Source organism: Pangasianodon hypophthalmus, chromosome 3 (genome assembly GCF_027358585.1).
Source record: "Pangasianodon hypophthalmus isolate fPanHyp1 chromosome 3, fPanHyp1.pri, whole genome shotgun sequence".
NCBI classification, from domain to species: Eukaryota; Metazoa; Chordata; class Actinopteri; order Siluriformes; family Pangasiidae; genus Pangasianodon; species Pangasianodon hypophthalmus.
In genome coordinates, this window is record NC_069712.1 from 9,434,908 (window position 1) to 9,449,476 (window position 14,569).

The following is a 14,569-nucleotide window of genomic DNA, read 5'->3' on the forward strand; positions in this document are numbered from 1 at the left end:
ACATCATCACTATTCTTCTTCTTCTTCTTCTTCTTCTTCTTATTATTATTATTATTATTACTACTACTACTACCACTATTATTATTATTATTATTATTATTATTATTATTATTATTATTATTACCACTATTATTATTATTATTGTTGTTGTTGTTGTTTCATATGGCACAATAGACATTTGGGACACTAGTTTTGCCTTTTCTTTGTCTTTCTTTCTTTTTTAAAGCTATTTAAATTAGGCTTTGTTACCTTTGTTAGACCTACTGTATAGCATGAATGATTGACAATCATACGACTGATGATCAGCTGGTGAGCAGACTGGTGCTAGTTAACCAAGCAAACTTTAAAGAGAGTTCATTTGCACTCGTCTGTAGGAGAGACAGCAGTCTGGTGCTCAGGATATGATCATCTGATTCTGCAGCCTGTACCTGCTGCCATATTCCTGGATCTCGGTAGAGGGCGCGTGCTACAAAACGCCACGTCAGTTCGCGCGGGTCACGTGACCGCGTGATCCGTGAGCGTGCCATGTTTGCGGAAGTAAATGAAGTGGCGCTTGGGTCTCAGTCGTTAGCTTGGAAATGGACCGAAGAGCTCCAGTGTATAAGCGATAAGACTTATTCGTGCTGTGGTTCTGTCGACGACGTTCAGAAGGATGAATTTACCGAAGGGACCCGACTCTTTGTGTTTTAACAAAGACGAGTTTATGAAGGTATGGCTGCTTGTGACTAGCACAGATCCCTAACGCTAGCTAGTTGCTTCATGACAAGAAGAGAGTGATGGAGTTGTGCTTGGTGCACTTTACAGACTGAGAACGAATGTAATAAAAAATAAAGAAAAAGTAAAAATCCTTGATTTAAACTGCCTCAGCGTTGAGTCTAGATGGATCCTTAATCTTTAATAGATGGGTTTAATCTAATATACTTAGCATGCGAGTGAGCTAATCAACGATCTGCACTGGCTATAAAACTTTACATTTTTTAATTAAAAAAACCTTCAGTTGAGCTGATTTAAGTATGACATTTTATACAAAAATGCTGACTTATTCCTTTACTAGATGCTAACAGATGCATTATCTTAAATGGCCAACGTAGTGATATTAGTTATTCAAATATATTCTTCTATCTATACTACATACTTTACAGAGAGTTCATTTAGGATATGGATAAACAATTTCTCAGCTGAACTATTCCTTACCTTTTTGATTTGAATCTTATTATATAGATGATTTGACCATACAAAGATTAACAGGCTAAGTAAGCAAAGCCCACATGGCACTTTGCTGTCTTGTCACTGGAGAGACAAGACACTGCAGGTGAACAGGGTTTTATCAAAACAAACCATATCACAATCAGGCTTTCCCAGTGAAGTGCTGATATTTTTGTATTGGAACTTTTTCCACACACAAAAAAGAATGCATTTAGTTATATAAATGGGGCTTCATTTGTTTAAATGTTCACTCTTCAGAGAAAGACATTTACAGAACAGTTTGCTGGAATGTCAGTGGATGTTTGTGGACGTCCACTTCTCGTTCGGTCTGCAACACTTCCAGTCTTTTTGAATTTGTTAATAAGTTTGGCAGCAATGTCATGTGTGATGTGCTTGCCACGTTTCCTGTTAAAGTCCATCGCAACCTTGCGACAGCTTCCAGATCCAGCCAATCATGAGAATGATTTCAATACGTTCGTCTTTTGTCAAAGACATTCTGAAAAAATATACATAATATAAACTAAGTATCAAAAATTTTGGAAGACATTTTGCTAAAAAAAAAGTTCATTTTTCCTATATATGGAGACCTTTGGGACAACCTGTACAACAGTTGGCAACATTTTGAGAAATTCCTTTGCAATATCTTTCAAATATCCTTGGTGCTAAACAAAGAAAAAATGATTTTGGGAAAAATGAGTATAAATATAAATGTAATTTCATATATTTACACAGCAGCAAGTGTGGTTTATAATGTTTATAAAGGAAAATGACATTGATATAATAATGACACATAACTTGATATTTGAAGGAGGTGACAAGCTTTTTAGCGATTTATGAAATGTGATTCTGCCAAGTGGGCAGAGCTTAAAGCTTTATGCAAAGCTGATAACTTTCAGATTATGCGATGGTGGCGAGTTGACCAAAATAGTGAAAGATACATTACTGCTGCATTTATATTTTATTAGTGCAGTTTAAGAGTAGACATGTTATAGATGCGATTTACCCAAAATAAAGTGCTCCTATAAATTTAGGTGTGCATCAGATTCTGGATATGTGCCATACAATTTCACACAATTGTTTAGGTGCATTTAATGTTACTATGCAGAAGAATTTCTCATCTGGAACAACAAGCTAAGTGTGGGAGATGAGTTTCAGGGTGTCTGGATGTATCTCTGTGAATTTTCAGGATGATTTTGACGTGGATAAATTCGTGGCGGACTGCAGAAAGCGTGTCCAGCTGGAGGAGATGCGCCAGGACCTGGAGCACTATTACAGGCTCCTCAAAACAGCCATGGTCGAGCTCATCAATAAAGATTATGCTGATTTCGTCAACTTGTCCACAAATCTTGTAAGTTTAGTCCTTTGGCTTTTCTTTCTGAACTTTAATAACAACAAAGTAATTTAACACCTATTGTATCAAAAAAGTATTTGAGGAGACTGAGTTAAAATCCTGATGACACCACAGCCATCTGGGGCTCATGTATGTGGCAGAGGGCAGCTAGCACGTTCCTCTGAGTGTGTTACACTGCCCTGTGGTGTGTAGCATGAGCAGCTCTTTGGAAAGATGAGGTGGCTGGTTTCACATGTCTCAGAGAAAACACATGCTAGCCCTCACCTTCACTGGCTGTTGTGTGATAGGGGAGAGCTAGCAAGTGGGCAGGAATTGTCAAATGACTAATTGTGAGAAAATGGGGTAAAAATTTCCCCCCAAAAAGTACACTTATTGCCTTTTACCACTGATACCATCAGTAACAACTATGAAACCAATAGGAAAAATTCATTTCCTATTGTAGTAGCATTTAGTAGCATGTATCTCTAGACCCTCCGGGAAAGAAATGAGCTAAATGGCAACAATGCCTGTGTAGCTAAATTTTAACTTCATCTCTCTGAATGTTCACTCTTGATATTAGACGCCAGTGTTAATAAGCATTTTTGTATGATAAACTTGTTATTCAGCAATAGTAGTATAACCTAAATTGCATTTACAATGTGGGGAAAAAATCATTAGTTTTCTGTAGGTGTATGTCAGTGTGTATTTGAGCTGTATTATGTGTTGAGTTACTGTTTTTTTTCCTGTCTCCTTTTGTTGTGTGTTTAGGTGGGAATGGATAAAGCTCTCAACCAGCTCTCTGTGCCTCTCGGCCAGCTGCGAGAAGAAGTGCTGGTAAACTGTTTCAGCACTGTGGTTTTGCAGAATTATGCATTGACCTGTTTTCTTCTGCAGTAGAAAAGTTGTATTTCTTTGACCTTTAAGTCTTAAATGCTATGGCTCACTTTTGCATTGTTCTGGCTTGCACAGAGTCTGAGGTCATCTGTCAATGAAGTTATCCAAGCCATAGACATACAGCTGGCCAAGCAAGATGACATTCAAAAGAAGAAGGTGTGGTTCTGATTTTTATTATTTGACTTATTAACCTATTGTTAAAATAAACATTTATCAGTTGGTAAGTGTAACTTGATGGTGTTTGTATAATGTATCTCATTTACTGGACTTCACATTAGGTCTGTGTGTTAAGACTTATGCAAGTGGTTCGATCGGTGGAGAAGATTGAGAAAATCTTACACTCCCAAAATGCCCAAGATACCAGTTCTCTCGAAACAAGCAGGTAAAAATTTGACTCTTTATGCTGGATGTACGTGAAACAATCAATGATGTAGAGGCCTTGCAAGAAGAATAATCTAAAATGAAGAAAAAAAGAGATTAATATAGTAATGCCAGTCTCTGTTCAGCCATGTGCAGTAGATTGAATGACTAAATGTATGTAGCTTTAATCTCTATCATGATCTCCTAGTCAGTGTTGTGTTGCACATAAAAAGAAAACATAAATCCTGTCTTTTTCTATAACATCAGTCTTTCTTTGGTTTTATGTGAAGTCCTCTGGTAGCGGGTCAGATTCTCGAGCGGATCGCCACCGAGTTCAACCAGCTGCAGTTCCATGCTGTCCAGAGCAAAGGCATGCCTCTGCTGGACAAAGTGCGCCCGGTGAGCTCAGCTTTCACATGCTTTTCCAGAGCCAGTGTCAGCACTTAAAATCTTAGTGGTAAAGAGGGATAAAGAGGGAAAGATAGTTCCATTACCACCCTGAAATTTATTTTCCTATAACAGGACACCCCATCATGGCTTATTCCTTTTATACCTCAGAAATTTGCCAATTACTCTTTAAAAATTGTAGTTACAAAAAACTAAAAAGACTTGTTATCTCAAATTGTAATCGCAGCGATGCTACAGCCATCTGTAGCCGGGAGCCACAGGAGCAAAACTGACTGTACTCTCTGGGTCGAGGGCTAGCATACTCTCTCTCCTGTCAATCACAGTGACACTAGCCAATCGTGGGCATCTATAAGCTCATGTATGCGGAAGAGGGCAGATAGCGTTTTTCTTTACACGAATGACAGCATATCACAACATAATTTATCACTATCAGTATTTTTTGATGTCACACTCCCCTACTTCAGGCAAATAGAAACAGATGCAATGCAAGACATAGCAGTAGCAATCAGAAGTATAATATAATATAATTAATATATATAATTAAAAGAATAAAAAAAATTAAAAGTAATATTATAAAAAGGAAAACAGCTAAATGGAACTGACTGTGAGCTGTCTGATTGTGTTGTGCGTTTCAGAGGATCGCTGGTATCACTGCCATGCTGCAGCAGTCTCTCGAGGGTCTGCTTATTCAGGGCTTACAAACATCAAACGTGGCCATGGTGCGTCACTGCTTGCGCACTTACGCCACTATCGACAAGACCAAAGACGCCGAGGCCCTGGTGGGACAAGTCTTAGTCAAACCATACATGGAAGAGGTATATTTCATTTAATTAGCTTACTCTGTACTCATACACTACACACAAATGCATACTATTGTATTACACTAGATTAAATGTAAGGTGTTACTATACATTTAAATACATGCTCCCCTTGTAGTTCTTCTTTTTGTGTACCAGATATGTACAAATCTACACACTTGATGAGATTTTGCAGGTTGAATAACTTTTTTATGTCACAGGTCATAACTGAACAGTTTGTGAAGTCCAGCCCTAATGGCCTTCAAATGATGTACGCGAAGGTTCTGGAGTTTGTGCCTCATCATTGCCGACTGCTCCGGGAGGTCACAGGAGGGACCGTTTCTAGGTACGATGTAGTTCATCACATAGTATTGGATATGCTTGTTCTATTTTTGGCAGCCTATTAAGTCCCTGAGTTACTTTAGAAGAAGAGCACATCGGCGCTTGACAAACCCATGATGATGCAGCAAAATCAGCTGTCAGATTCTTATGTTTCGATGATGGTTTTTTGCCCCTGTCAGGGTAACTGAATTACATTTTTTATCACTTGGCAGTGGACTGTGTAGTACCACTTGAGCTATCCTCCAAAGCCTTGCCTCAGAGCCTTTCCTGGAAGGGTGCTGTTTGGCAAAAGTTCTGGTAACACCCGAACAAATATTTGTGGACTGTCTTCTGGGCAACAGTCAAAAAAGACGAAAAATCTTTATTGACCAGAATTGGATTTTCTGCCTACAGCATACACCTGTGATATAATAAAACATAAATCTATTTCACCAAAACAATGTAGAAATGTTTTTATTTCATCTATAAACTTGCCTAAGCTTTCTGCCTGCAGAGATCATGTCGAGTAAACATGGAGCCAGTTTAACAAACATGGCCGTAAAAGGAGTGACTCTTCTTAAAGATGTTTTAATTACTAGCTAGCTAAGTGTGTTTTTCTAACGCAGTGAATGTTATGCTCTGATGAAGTTGTTGGTTACGTGCGATAGTGAAATGAGCTTAAGCCTAATATAGATGTGTTCAAAGTTTTTCCTCCATGAGGCCTACTTCTCAGTTTTTTTTAAGAACTTGCACACCCGCTTTTTATTTTTGAGTGTAACCAGATTTTAAAATACTGTAACTTGTGAGATATGTGCAAAAGAACTTCACATAGTAGGAAATTGCAAATGGGTTTCCCAGGCCACCATGCATATGTTCAGTCTGCAGATTATGAAAACAAAGTTTTTATTGAACTTGTGTTATCTTTATACTTAGTGACAAAGCTGACATTGTTCCTGGATATGACTTCCTTGTTAACTCTGTCTGGCCGGAGACCATTAAAGGCGTTGAAGGCAGAATCCCTTCTCTTTTTAATCCTGGCAATCCAGACGCTTTTTACGAGGTAAAAAACACACACAATTCTGCATGATTTATTCCAGCTATTAATTTTCAGTCTCACTTAGAGCCTAATATGATGCTTAAGGCATAAGTACCATCTCTGTCTTTTTATGTGTTTGTAATGTGAAATCATTGATGTGTAAGTACTCAGTTTGGTGAGTGGGTTTTTCTTATCATGAAGACGTTTAGACACTTATACAAGTGGCTTTTTCATTTCTGTTGAATGATGGGAATTTCCTGTTGTGTGTATGTGTGTATATATGTGTGTGTGTATATATATATATATATATATATATGTACATACACACACACACACACACATACAATGTGTGATTTACACTTGTGACATTGTGACTTATGACAGTTATGTTAGGAATGAGTGTGAAACCGCTGAGGTAAACATCTGGGGACACCATTATAAAAAGGTGTTATACGTCTTCCCTCTATTTAGAAACAGTTGTTTCAGTTTGATACTGATGGTCTTATTTATAACTCTTTCAAACTGGTTGTCTTCTCTGTCTAGAATGTGTGCATTGTTTTCACATGAGTCTTTTCACCATTGTTAAATTCATCACTGCAGCTGTCATCCACATACCTGAGCTATTGGCTTGGTCTTGCTCCCTGAGAGATATTCAGATCTTTTCTCCCCCTTTTCCATGTGCAACCCTGTTTCTGTCTTTAGAAGATGAGGCTTAGTTCAGTGTCAGTTCACAGGTGTTACTTGTACACATGGATTTTCCCACCGAAAACAGAGCTCATGATGCCCTGAAATGTCTTCATCATAAATATAAATCCAGTTGCAAGGACATATTACTGTGAGATGTTCAGCATCATCTGAATGACTGTTAACTTTCACAGACATACTTTTGTTGTGCTTCTTGCAGAGGTACTGCATTAGCATGGACTTTGTGCAGAAGTTTGAAAGGCAGTGTGGATCTCAGGCGAGTGTAAAGAGACTCCGAGCACACCCGTCCTATCAAAGCTTCCACAACAAGTGGAACCTCCCTGTGTACTTTCAGCTGCGGTGAGTGACGCTGAGCAGGTCCCTGCTGCCTCTTCGTTCAGTTATCCTGTAAAAGATGCTTACATGATTGTACAGGATGGTACATTTTAAAATTTTAAGATATTTGTCATTATTACTCACAAATTAAAACATGGTAATTATTTTCCATTGAAAATGATGAAAATGGTTTTGTGAAATTGAATTATTAAGCTGAATCAATCATTGTGTAGGAGTTGGACTGTCTGTGCTCTGGGTTGTTTATTTTGAGCCTCGGCTTATTATCAAGTCCATCCTACTGAACCTTACTGTTTGCCAGAAGGGATTAAAATGTAGGCGTATTGTGCAATTGTCAGGGTTTAGTCTTGGTAAAAAGAAAAACATGTACTGTGTATGCACAACTGCATGAATATATATAACCAGAGTCCACACACTTCATTCCATTTGTTGAGCTTTAGTAATATGTGAGACTTAAAAATAAAAATAAATAATAGATTGTGCGCTGAATGTGGAATAAATGTTCAGAAAGTCCATAGAGAATACTTCATGTTGCCAGTGCCACTTTTATGTCTGAAATCGCTCCCTCACTCCCTCACTCCCTCACTCACTCGTTCACATGTTCACTATTTACTATAGGGACTGTTCTGTATAGAGCACTAAATAGGGGGCAGCAGTAAAAGAGATTCCGGTCTGAAATCAGGCAACACTTGCTAATCACTGCTCTGGAAATGCATCATCGTGACCCACCATTACATAAACAGTTTGAACATCTCCCAAATGTTCATCCTGTCATCAATCGGAGTGACACTAGCCAAGTATGGGCTTCTGTGAGCTCATGTTGTGGGGAGAGTGTAGATAGCACTGTCCTCTGAGTGTGTTATGCTGTGACGCAGCATTAGCAGCAGTTAAAGGGGGCGGGTGAATGAAAAAACAATATGAACGTTACAAAATACCCGACAACCCAAAATCTCAAAAATAAAGAAGTATAAAAAATTGGCTGTAGTGGTTGTACAACAACTCCTCTTATTAACCATTATTGATGTATTTGTTATTAACCAGTATGGATGTGTTTTTCAGGTACAAGGAGATTGCTGGATATCTGGAAAATGCCACTGCAGATGGATTAAAAGCAGCTCCAGGTTAGTCTCCAAGCAGTCATGCAGAGCAAAAAAATAAAAAATAAAATGCTGAATAAACAAAAAACAGAATGACCCTGAGGAGATCTACTTAGTTTGTACTTAGTTACTTGCATCACATCAGATACTGACTTTTTAAAATGGAATTAGTTTATGGGTGTGTGGGCATGTTTTCATTTCTTGGTGGAGACTAAAATTTACACAAAGATAGGAATACTGTGTTTTTACAAAAGCACAGCTTTAAAAACAAATAAAAGAGCCAAAAAGTTTCTTTCTGGAGGTTAAGGTTAGGGGTAGGTTAGGTGTAGGCATGACATTAATTAGCTGCATTAATAATTATGTCACTAGAAGGACCTTATAAAGGATAGTAAAACAAATAGTGTGTCTGTGTGTGTGTCTGTGTAGCGGGGGGCCACTACCGGCTACAGGTGACTGACGTGTTATGGAGCTGTGTATGCAGGTGTTGGGCAGAGCACGTCTACCTGCCCCCTCTCGCTCACCGATTCTGGAAGCTAACGCTGCAGCTCCTCTCACGTTATGCCACCTTTCTCACTGAGGTACAGCGGATGAAGCAATCAGTCTGAGAAGACATTTCCTTTTACATCCTATTCTCTCTACAATAGTTAAATTAAAGATATGACAGTTGACCTAACCTTGTGGTGTCATCATATGCTCTCTCGTCTCTCTGCATTCCTCTAGGTCCTAACAAAAACCCCACCTTCAGAAACCACCAAAGAAGCCGCAAGACCTCTCCCAAGCTCTGCCTCCTCCACGTCGAGCCGCACCTCTCAGGACGCAGACAGCGAGAGCGGTGGTCCTACAGTCCTGTCCACCAAACAGCTTGTTTTCATTGCTGCTGATGTGGATCAGTTACTGGAGCAGGTACCATTGGGACAACACTGTACAGAGCAGTGGTTCTCAAAGTGGGGTCCTGGGATCTCCAGAGATCTGTCAAGCATTGACAGGGGGGTCCTGGGATTATATTTATGATTGAGTTTTTATAGGTATTGGCTTATTTTACTTGCTCACTTGAATTGAATTGGTTGGAGGTTTGGATTAAACCAAAACTCAGAAAAGTAAGCCTATAAATAATATCAGCTTCTAATAAATAGATAAAATATTATTGTAAACATTTAAATAATGTTCACAAAATAAATTCATGCTGAGGCAGTCTGCGGCAATTTATTTTGCAGTTTCTGGCTGCAAAAAGTTTGTAACCCCCAGGTATAGATAATATCTTGAAGATGTTTAACCACTTATCCTGTTTTAGTTCTACTGTAGTAAGACAAAACATACAGAACTGTGTAGTCATTGAACTCCAAGATTAAACTAGCTAGCTTGCTTTAATGTCACTAGAACTTCTAAAGCCTTCACAGATTGTACATGACAAAAATTGAACACTCTGATGTCTGAACATCTTGGTATTGGATGAGTTTTTGTGTTGTTCATATTATTATGCTTATTATGGTTTCAGATTCCTGACATCTCTAATATGGTGAAGGAGAGATTGCAGGAAATTGGATTCCAAAACCTTGCACTTGTGTCAGGTATCTGTCAGTGTTGCATGTCTAGATTTGATATCAAATAACAAAAGTGCTCGGTTGGAGCTATTCCTTATACACTGTCTCTGCTTGTGAACCCCAGATGCCTTGGACGACTCTAAAGCAGCTTTGTCCGGATGCATCCCAACACTGAACAGCAGAATGACTCAGAACCTGACAGAGAGGAGCTTCCGCTTTCTGAAAAATGCATCAGAAGTTCCCCGACTTTACAGAAGGACCAATAAGGTCTGATGGTTTGAACAATGATGACTGTAGTACAGGGTTTCCCAACTCCAGATCTAGGAGATCAGGCAACCAGCACAGTTTGGTGATCCTGCTTAGAGACACCTGATTGAGCTGAACAGATTGGTAGGTTGTGATAAAGGAGAAAAATCACCACTGGAATCCTGCGCTCCAAGATCAGAGTTAGGGAACCCTAACATAGATTCCATAAATGAATGACTGTGAGATGCTGAGACAATGGTCAAATCTGCTATAAGTGGCAAGTAGAGTTATTTAAGCTATAATTTGCCAAGTTTTAACAATTAAAATGTTTTCCTCTTTTCTATATTAACATTTTTGGTTTTCAAGAAAATGCTTTCAATGTATTTGTTGATTTTTTTTTTTTTTTTTTTTTTTTTTTTTTTTTTTTTATAAATAATTTCTATTTATTTTTTTGGTCATCCTTAAAAGGAGGTGCCCACCAGAGCCTCAGCTTATATGGATAATGCTCTGCAACCCCTACATCAGCTGCTCACTGACTCCACAGGAGTGGTGAAGGCCTCCATCATCCAGGAGTGGCTCCGTGTTGCACTTTCAGACTGCACACACAGGTAGTGCATAAATGTATTCTTATGCAAGTATTACGCTGGTTCATAATTATAACAGCAGTATTAATAACAGCATGTGAGCGAAGTGGAGCAGTGTGACACTCCGCTCAATATTCCGCTCTATGAGTGTGCACTCCACTCAATCGCTCACGGCCCAAGCGAACACTCCTCTGATGTACCGCTCACGCTCACCGGTAAAACAAAGTTCTCTCAAATCCTGCTCCGACATTAAATTTCTCTATAGTATACTTGTTTCTGTTTGTAATACATTGCTTGAATAAATAATCAAATTACAATAATTAATCAATAATCAATCAATTGTGGGTGACGTTCTGTTACAGGCTGTGCCTTTTATTAATTTATATATATATATATATATATATATATATATATATATATATATTTTTTTTACATTTAATTTATGTTTGCGTAGCACATCCTTGTGCTTTCTGGCAATGTGCCGCTTAAGATTCCAAAAGGAATCTTTGCTACCTCTCAGTCTCTCCACACTCCCTTTCAATTTCTTCTCCTTCCTCGTTCTTAACTTTGATTTTTATCGTGCATTTATGTATAAGGTTTGCAACTTCATTAAAACAATCTTTGAACTCCATAGCCTTAGTCATATTGGTTATTTCGCAATTTCTCAAACCAGCATATTACAAAGTGCATTCTGGGTTGAGCGAGCGGCGCTGAGCGGTCTGAGCGAGCGGAGCGGGATCTTAAGAAAGACGCTCTAGTGGAATTATCAGCGCTGCGCTCCACTCCCTATCTGCTCTGCTCTCATGCTCTGATTAATAATCTATCATAATATCTCAATATTATCTCAGATATTTTGAAACCATATCTGATGTGCTGAGCTCTGTGCGGAAGATGGAGGAGAGTCTGAAGAGGCTGAAACAGGCGAGAAAAACTGCCACAACAAGCACAGCAGGAGCCAACGCTGGGCCCTCAGATGATAGCAAGATCCGTCTGCAGTTGGCCCTGGATGTGGAGTACCTTGGAGAGCAGGTACCTTCAGCTCAAACTACCACACACACATTAGGGGTGTAACGAACATTTGGATCAGTGCAGCGATTTAAAGGGCAACTACTTATACAAATCGAGGTAACATAATAAAAAACTGATTTGTAAATAGGTCAGCAAGGTGAATTGTCTGAGTTCACAAAAGAAGGCAGGACTGTGGTCTCTTTGGCCAGTAAAAAAATAGAGACATCCCTATTTCCTTAAAAGTAGCCATCGCATCAGACTTTTGACTCCTTGTTTTTTTTTTTTTTTTTTTAAATACTGTTGGCTGTTGCACATTCTACATCCTCTCCAAAATCTCCCCCACTGCTGATGTGTGCAAATCGACATTATCACTTGATCAGTTCATCTGTGTGCTACCAGAAATGTCCGGGTAGTGGGATGCGCTTTCTGTTTTTATACAGAACAAGTATTTTTGCATTTTTGTATTTTTTGTATTTTGCATTCAGGGTAGCATGTGCTCTGAGTCACCATTACAATATTTACTTTCAGTATGTGGGCTATTATCATTTTCTTTATTCACATATATATATATATATATATATATATATATATATATATATATATATATATATATATATATAATAAATGTATATATTGAGTATGTTGTGTTCCTTTTTGGGCAAGTTTGATTTGTTTGATATTTTCTTTTCATGTCAGTGTGTAGGTCAATTTTATACTGTAATGATGATCAGATCTGTAAATATCTACAAATAAGTCTTTCACTACAGTTGTAGGCAGTTTATTATTATGTAAAGCATAATATGGACATGGACTGGAATGCAGAGCAGACAAAAATAACTAATATTAAATTTGTAACAGTTTTTTTTAATTATCTGCTGAAAACTAATTAAGCTTATAACACATACGTATTGCCGCAATTGGTGTTTCCTTTCACAGATTCAGAAGATGGGTCTCCAGCCGAGCGACATCACCATGTTCTCCGCTCTGCTGGACCTGGTGCGGGAGGCGCGGGATCTCGCCACAGCAGAGCCGGCTGGCTCCTAGGGCTCGCCGTTCGGGTTGACAGGAATTTCCTGATCTACAGCACTTCAGCAGGCAGATGCTCACAGAGGTTTCAGGGAAAGCAAAAAAGGCTTCCCCAGTGATTCACAGCCATGCTGCTCTCAGTGAAGTTATAAGGTAAAAATCACAGACCATTGAGCTGTGAGCTCTGCCTGTGATGAAGAAGCACACTACAAGAATGTGTCCATGAGGTCAGATGTTATTTATTGTTAAATCCTATTGGATAATTTGGGAATGATAAGGTTAAATAGCAGTGGTCAAAGCGATTGATAATGATATGCAATGTAAATTCTGAATATAATGATTGTTTGGAATGTACTGGCAAGGGCCTACTATGCCATTATGTCTTATAACCTGTCATTCACAGTTACAAAAAAAATTGATATGACAGCTTGTGACTTGGACTCTGATGTTATGAAAATGATGTCATAAGATTAAGCACTGCGTGACAGAATTAATTAAATATATTTTCTGCCTCAGTGCCTCGTCTGAGGCGAGCTGCCAAGTTGAAGCTCAGTGCTCTCTAGAACCTGACTGGATGCTTCTTGCATTTCACACACCATGTCAACATGCTGTTATCATTCACATGTTCTACCGGACAAGGCTGAGACTACTGTAACTTTTCAACATATTCTTCACAATAAAAGGCTTGGAAAGTGATGGCCCATATTGCTGTTTGTATTATATCCTTGTAGAATACTAAAGGCTGATTTATACTTCTTGTTTATAAGAGAGGTCAGAGGAGAATGGCATAACTGATTTCAACTGACACAAAGGCAATGGTGTAACCCAAATAACAACGCTTTACGACCATGGTGAGCAGAAAAGTGTCTCAGAAAGCATAACACCAGCACACTGAAAGTGGACACTTAAAACTGGAAAAAGACTAGGTGATGTTTTTCTAAACTTCAGCATTCTAGTTTTGGTGAACCTAAGCTGACTGTATCCCCAGATTCCTGTTCTTGGCTGACAGGATGTGGTCTGCTGTTGTAGCCCTTCCACATCAAAGTTTGACATGTTGTGCATTCCGAGATGCTTTTCTGCTCACCATGGTTTTTAAGCATTGTTATTTGAGTTACCATAGCCTCCCTGTCATCTGCCACTCACTGGATTTTTTTTTCCCCAAAACTATTCTGTGTAAACTCTAGAAACTGTTGTGCGTGAAAATCCCAGGAGAGCAGCAGTTTCTGAAATTCTCAAACCAGCCTGTCTGGCACCAACAACCATGCCATGGCTAAAGTCTCTGACCTGTATCTGCATGATTTTATGCATTGTGCTGCTACCACATGATTGGCTGATTGGATAATTGCATGAATGGGCAGGTGTACAGGTGTTCATATTAAATGGTGGTTGGTGAGGGTACATTGGTCATTGTGGCTCATGTTAGTATGAATATTAGATTGTCCAGATGTTGCTTATTTGGTGTATTATTTAAAAAAAATCAATTATTACAAGTGTTAGTTACTTATATTACTTATGGTTTATTAATGCTGGAATTCATTTTAAGTAATGTGTTAAATAATGTCAGTTAAGGGAACGTTAATGTACAGTGTTGCCACTTTATCAAGACAGATAAGTAAAAACTCCCAAGGACAATATTTGAAAATAATTCTGTGTAATGTCAATGGAAGGTAAGAAATA

General features: G+C 38.6%; 1 protein-coding gene across 1 annotated transcript; it reads left to right on the forward strand.

Moving 5' to 3' along the window:
- The first annotated feature begins 507 nt into the window (after positions 1-507).
- On the forward strand, positions 508-13,595 carry cog2 (component of oligomeric golgi complex 2). The gene is made up of 18 exons (XM_026944457.3): positions 508-709; positions 2,393-2,554; positions 3,305-3,370; positions 3,506-3,586; positions 3,709-3,812; positions 4,081-4,189; positions 4,834-5,013; positions 5,217-5,341; positions 6,250-6,376; positions 7,257-7,396; positions 8,450-8,511; positions 8,914-9,065; positions 9,208-9,390; positions 9,983-10,055; positions 10,153-10,295; positions 10,743-10,882; positions 11,707-11,887; positions 12,803-13,595. Exons 1-18 carry the CDS (start codon positions 653-655, stop codon positions 12,908-12,910), a joined length of 2,193 nt encoding a protein of 730 aa, XP_026800258.1. The 5' UTR covers positions 508-652; the 3' UTR covers positions 12,911-13,595.
- The last annotated feature ends 974 nt before the right edge of the window (positions 13,596-14,569 follow it).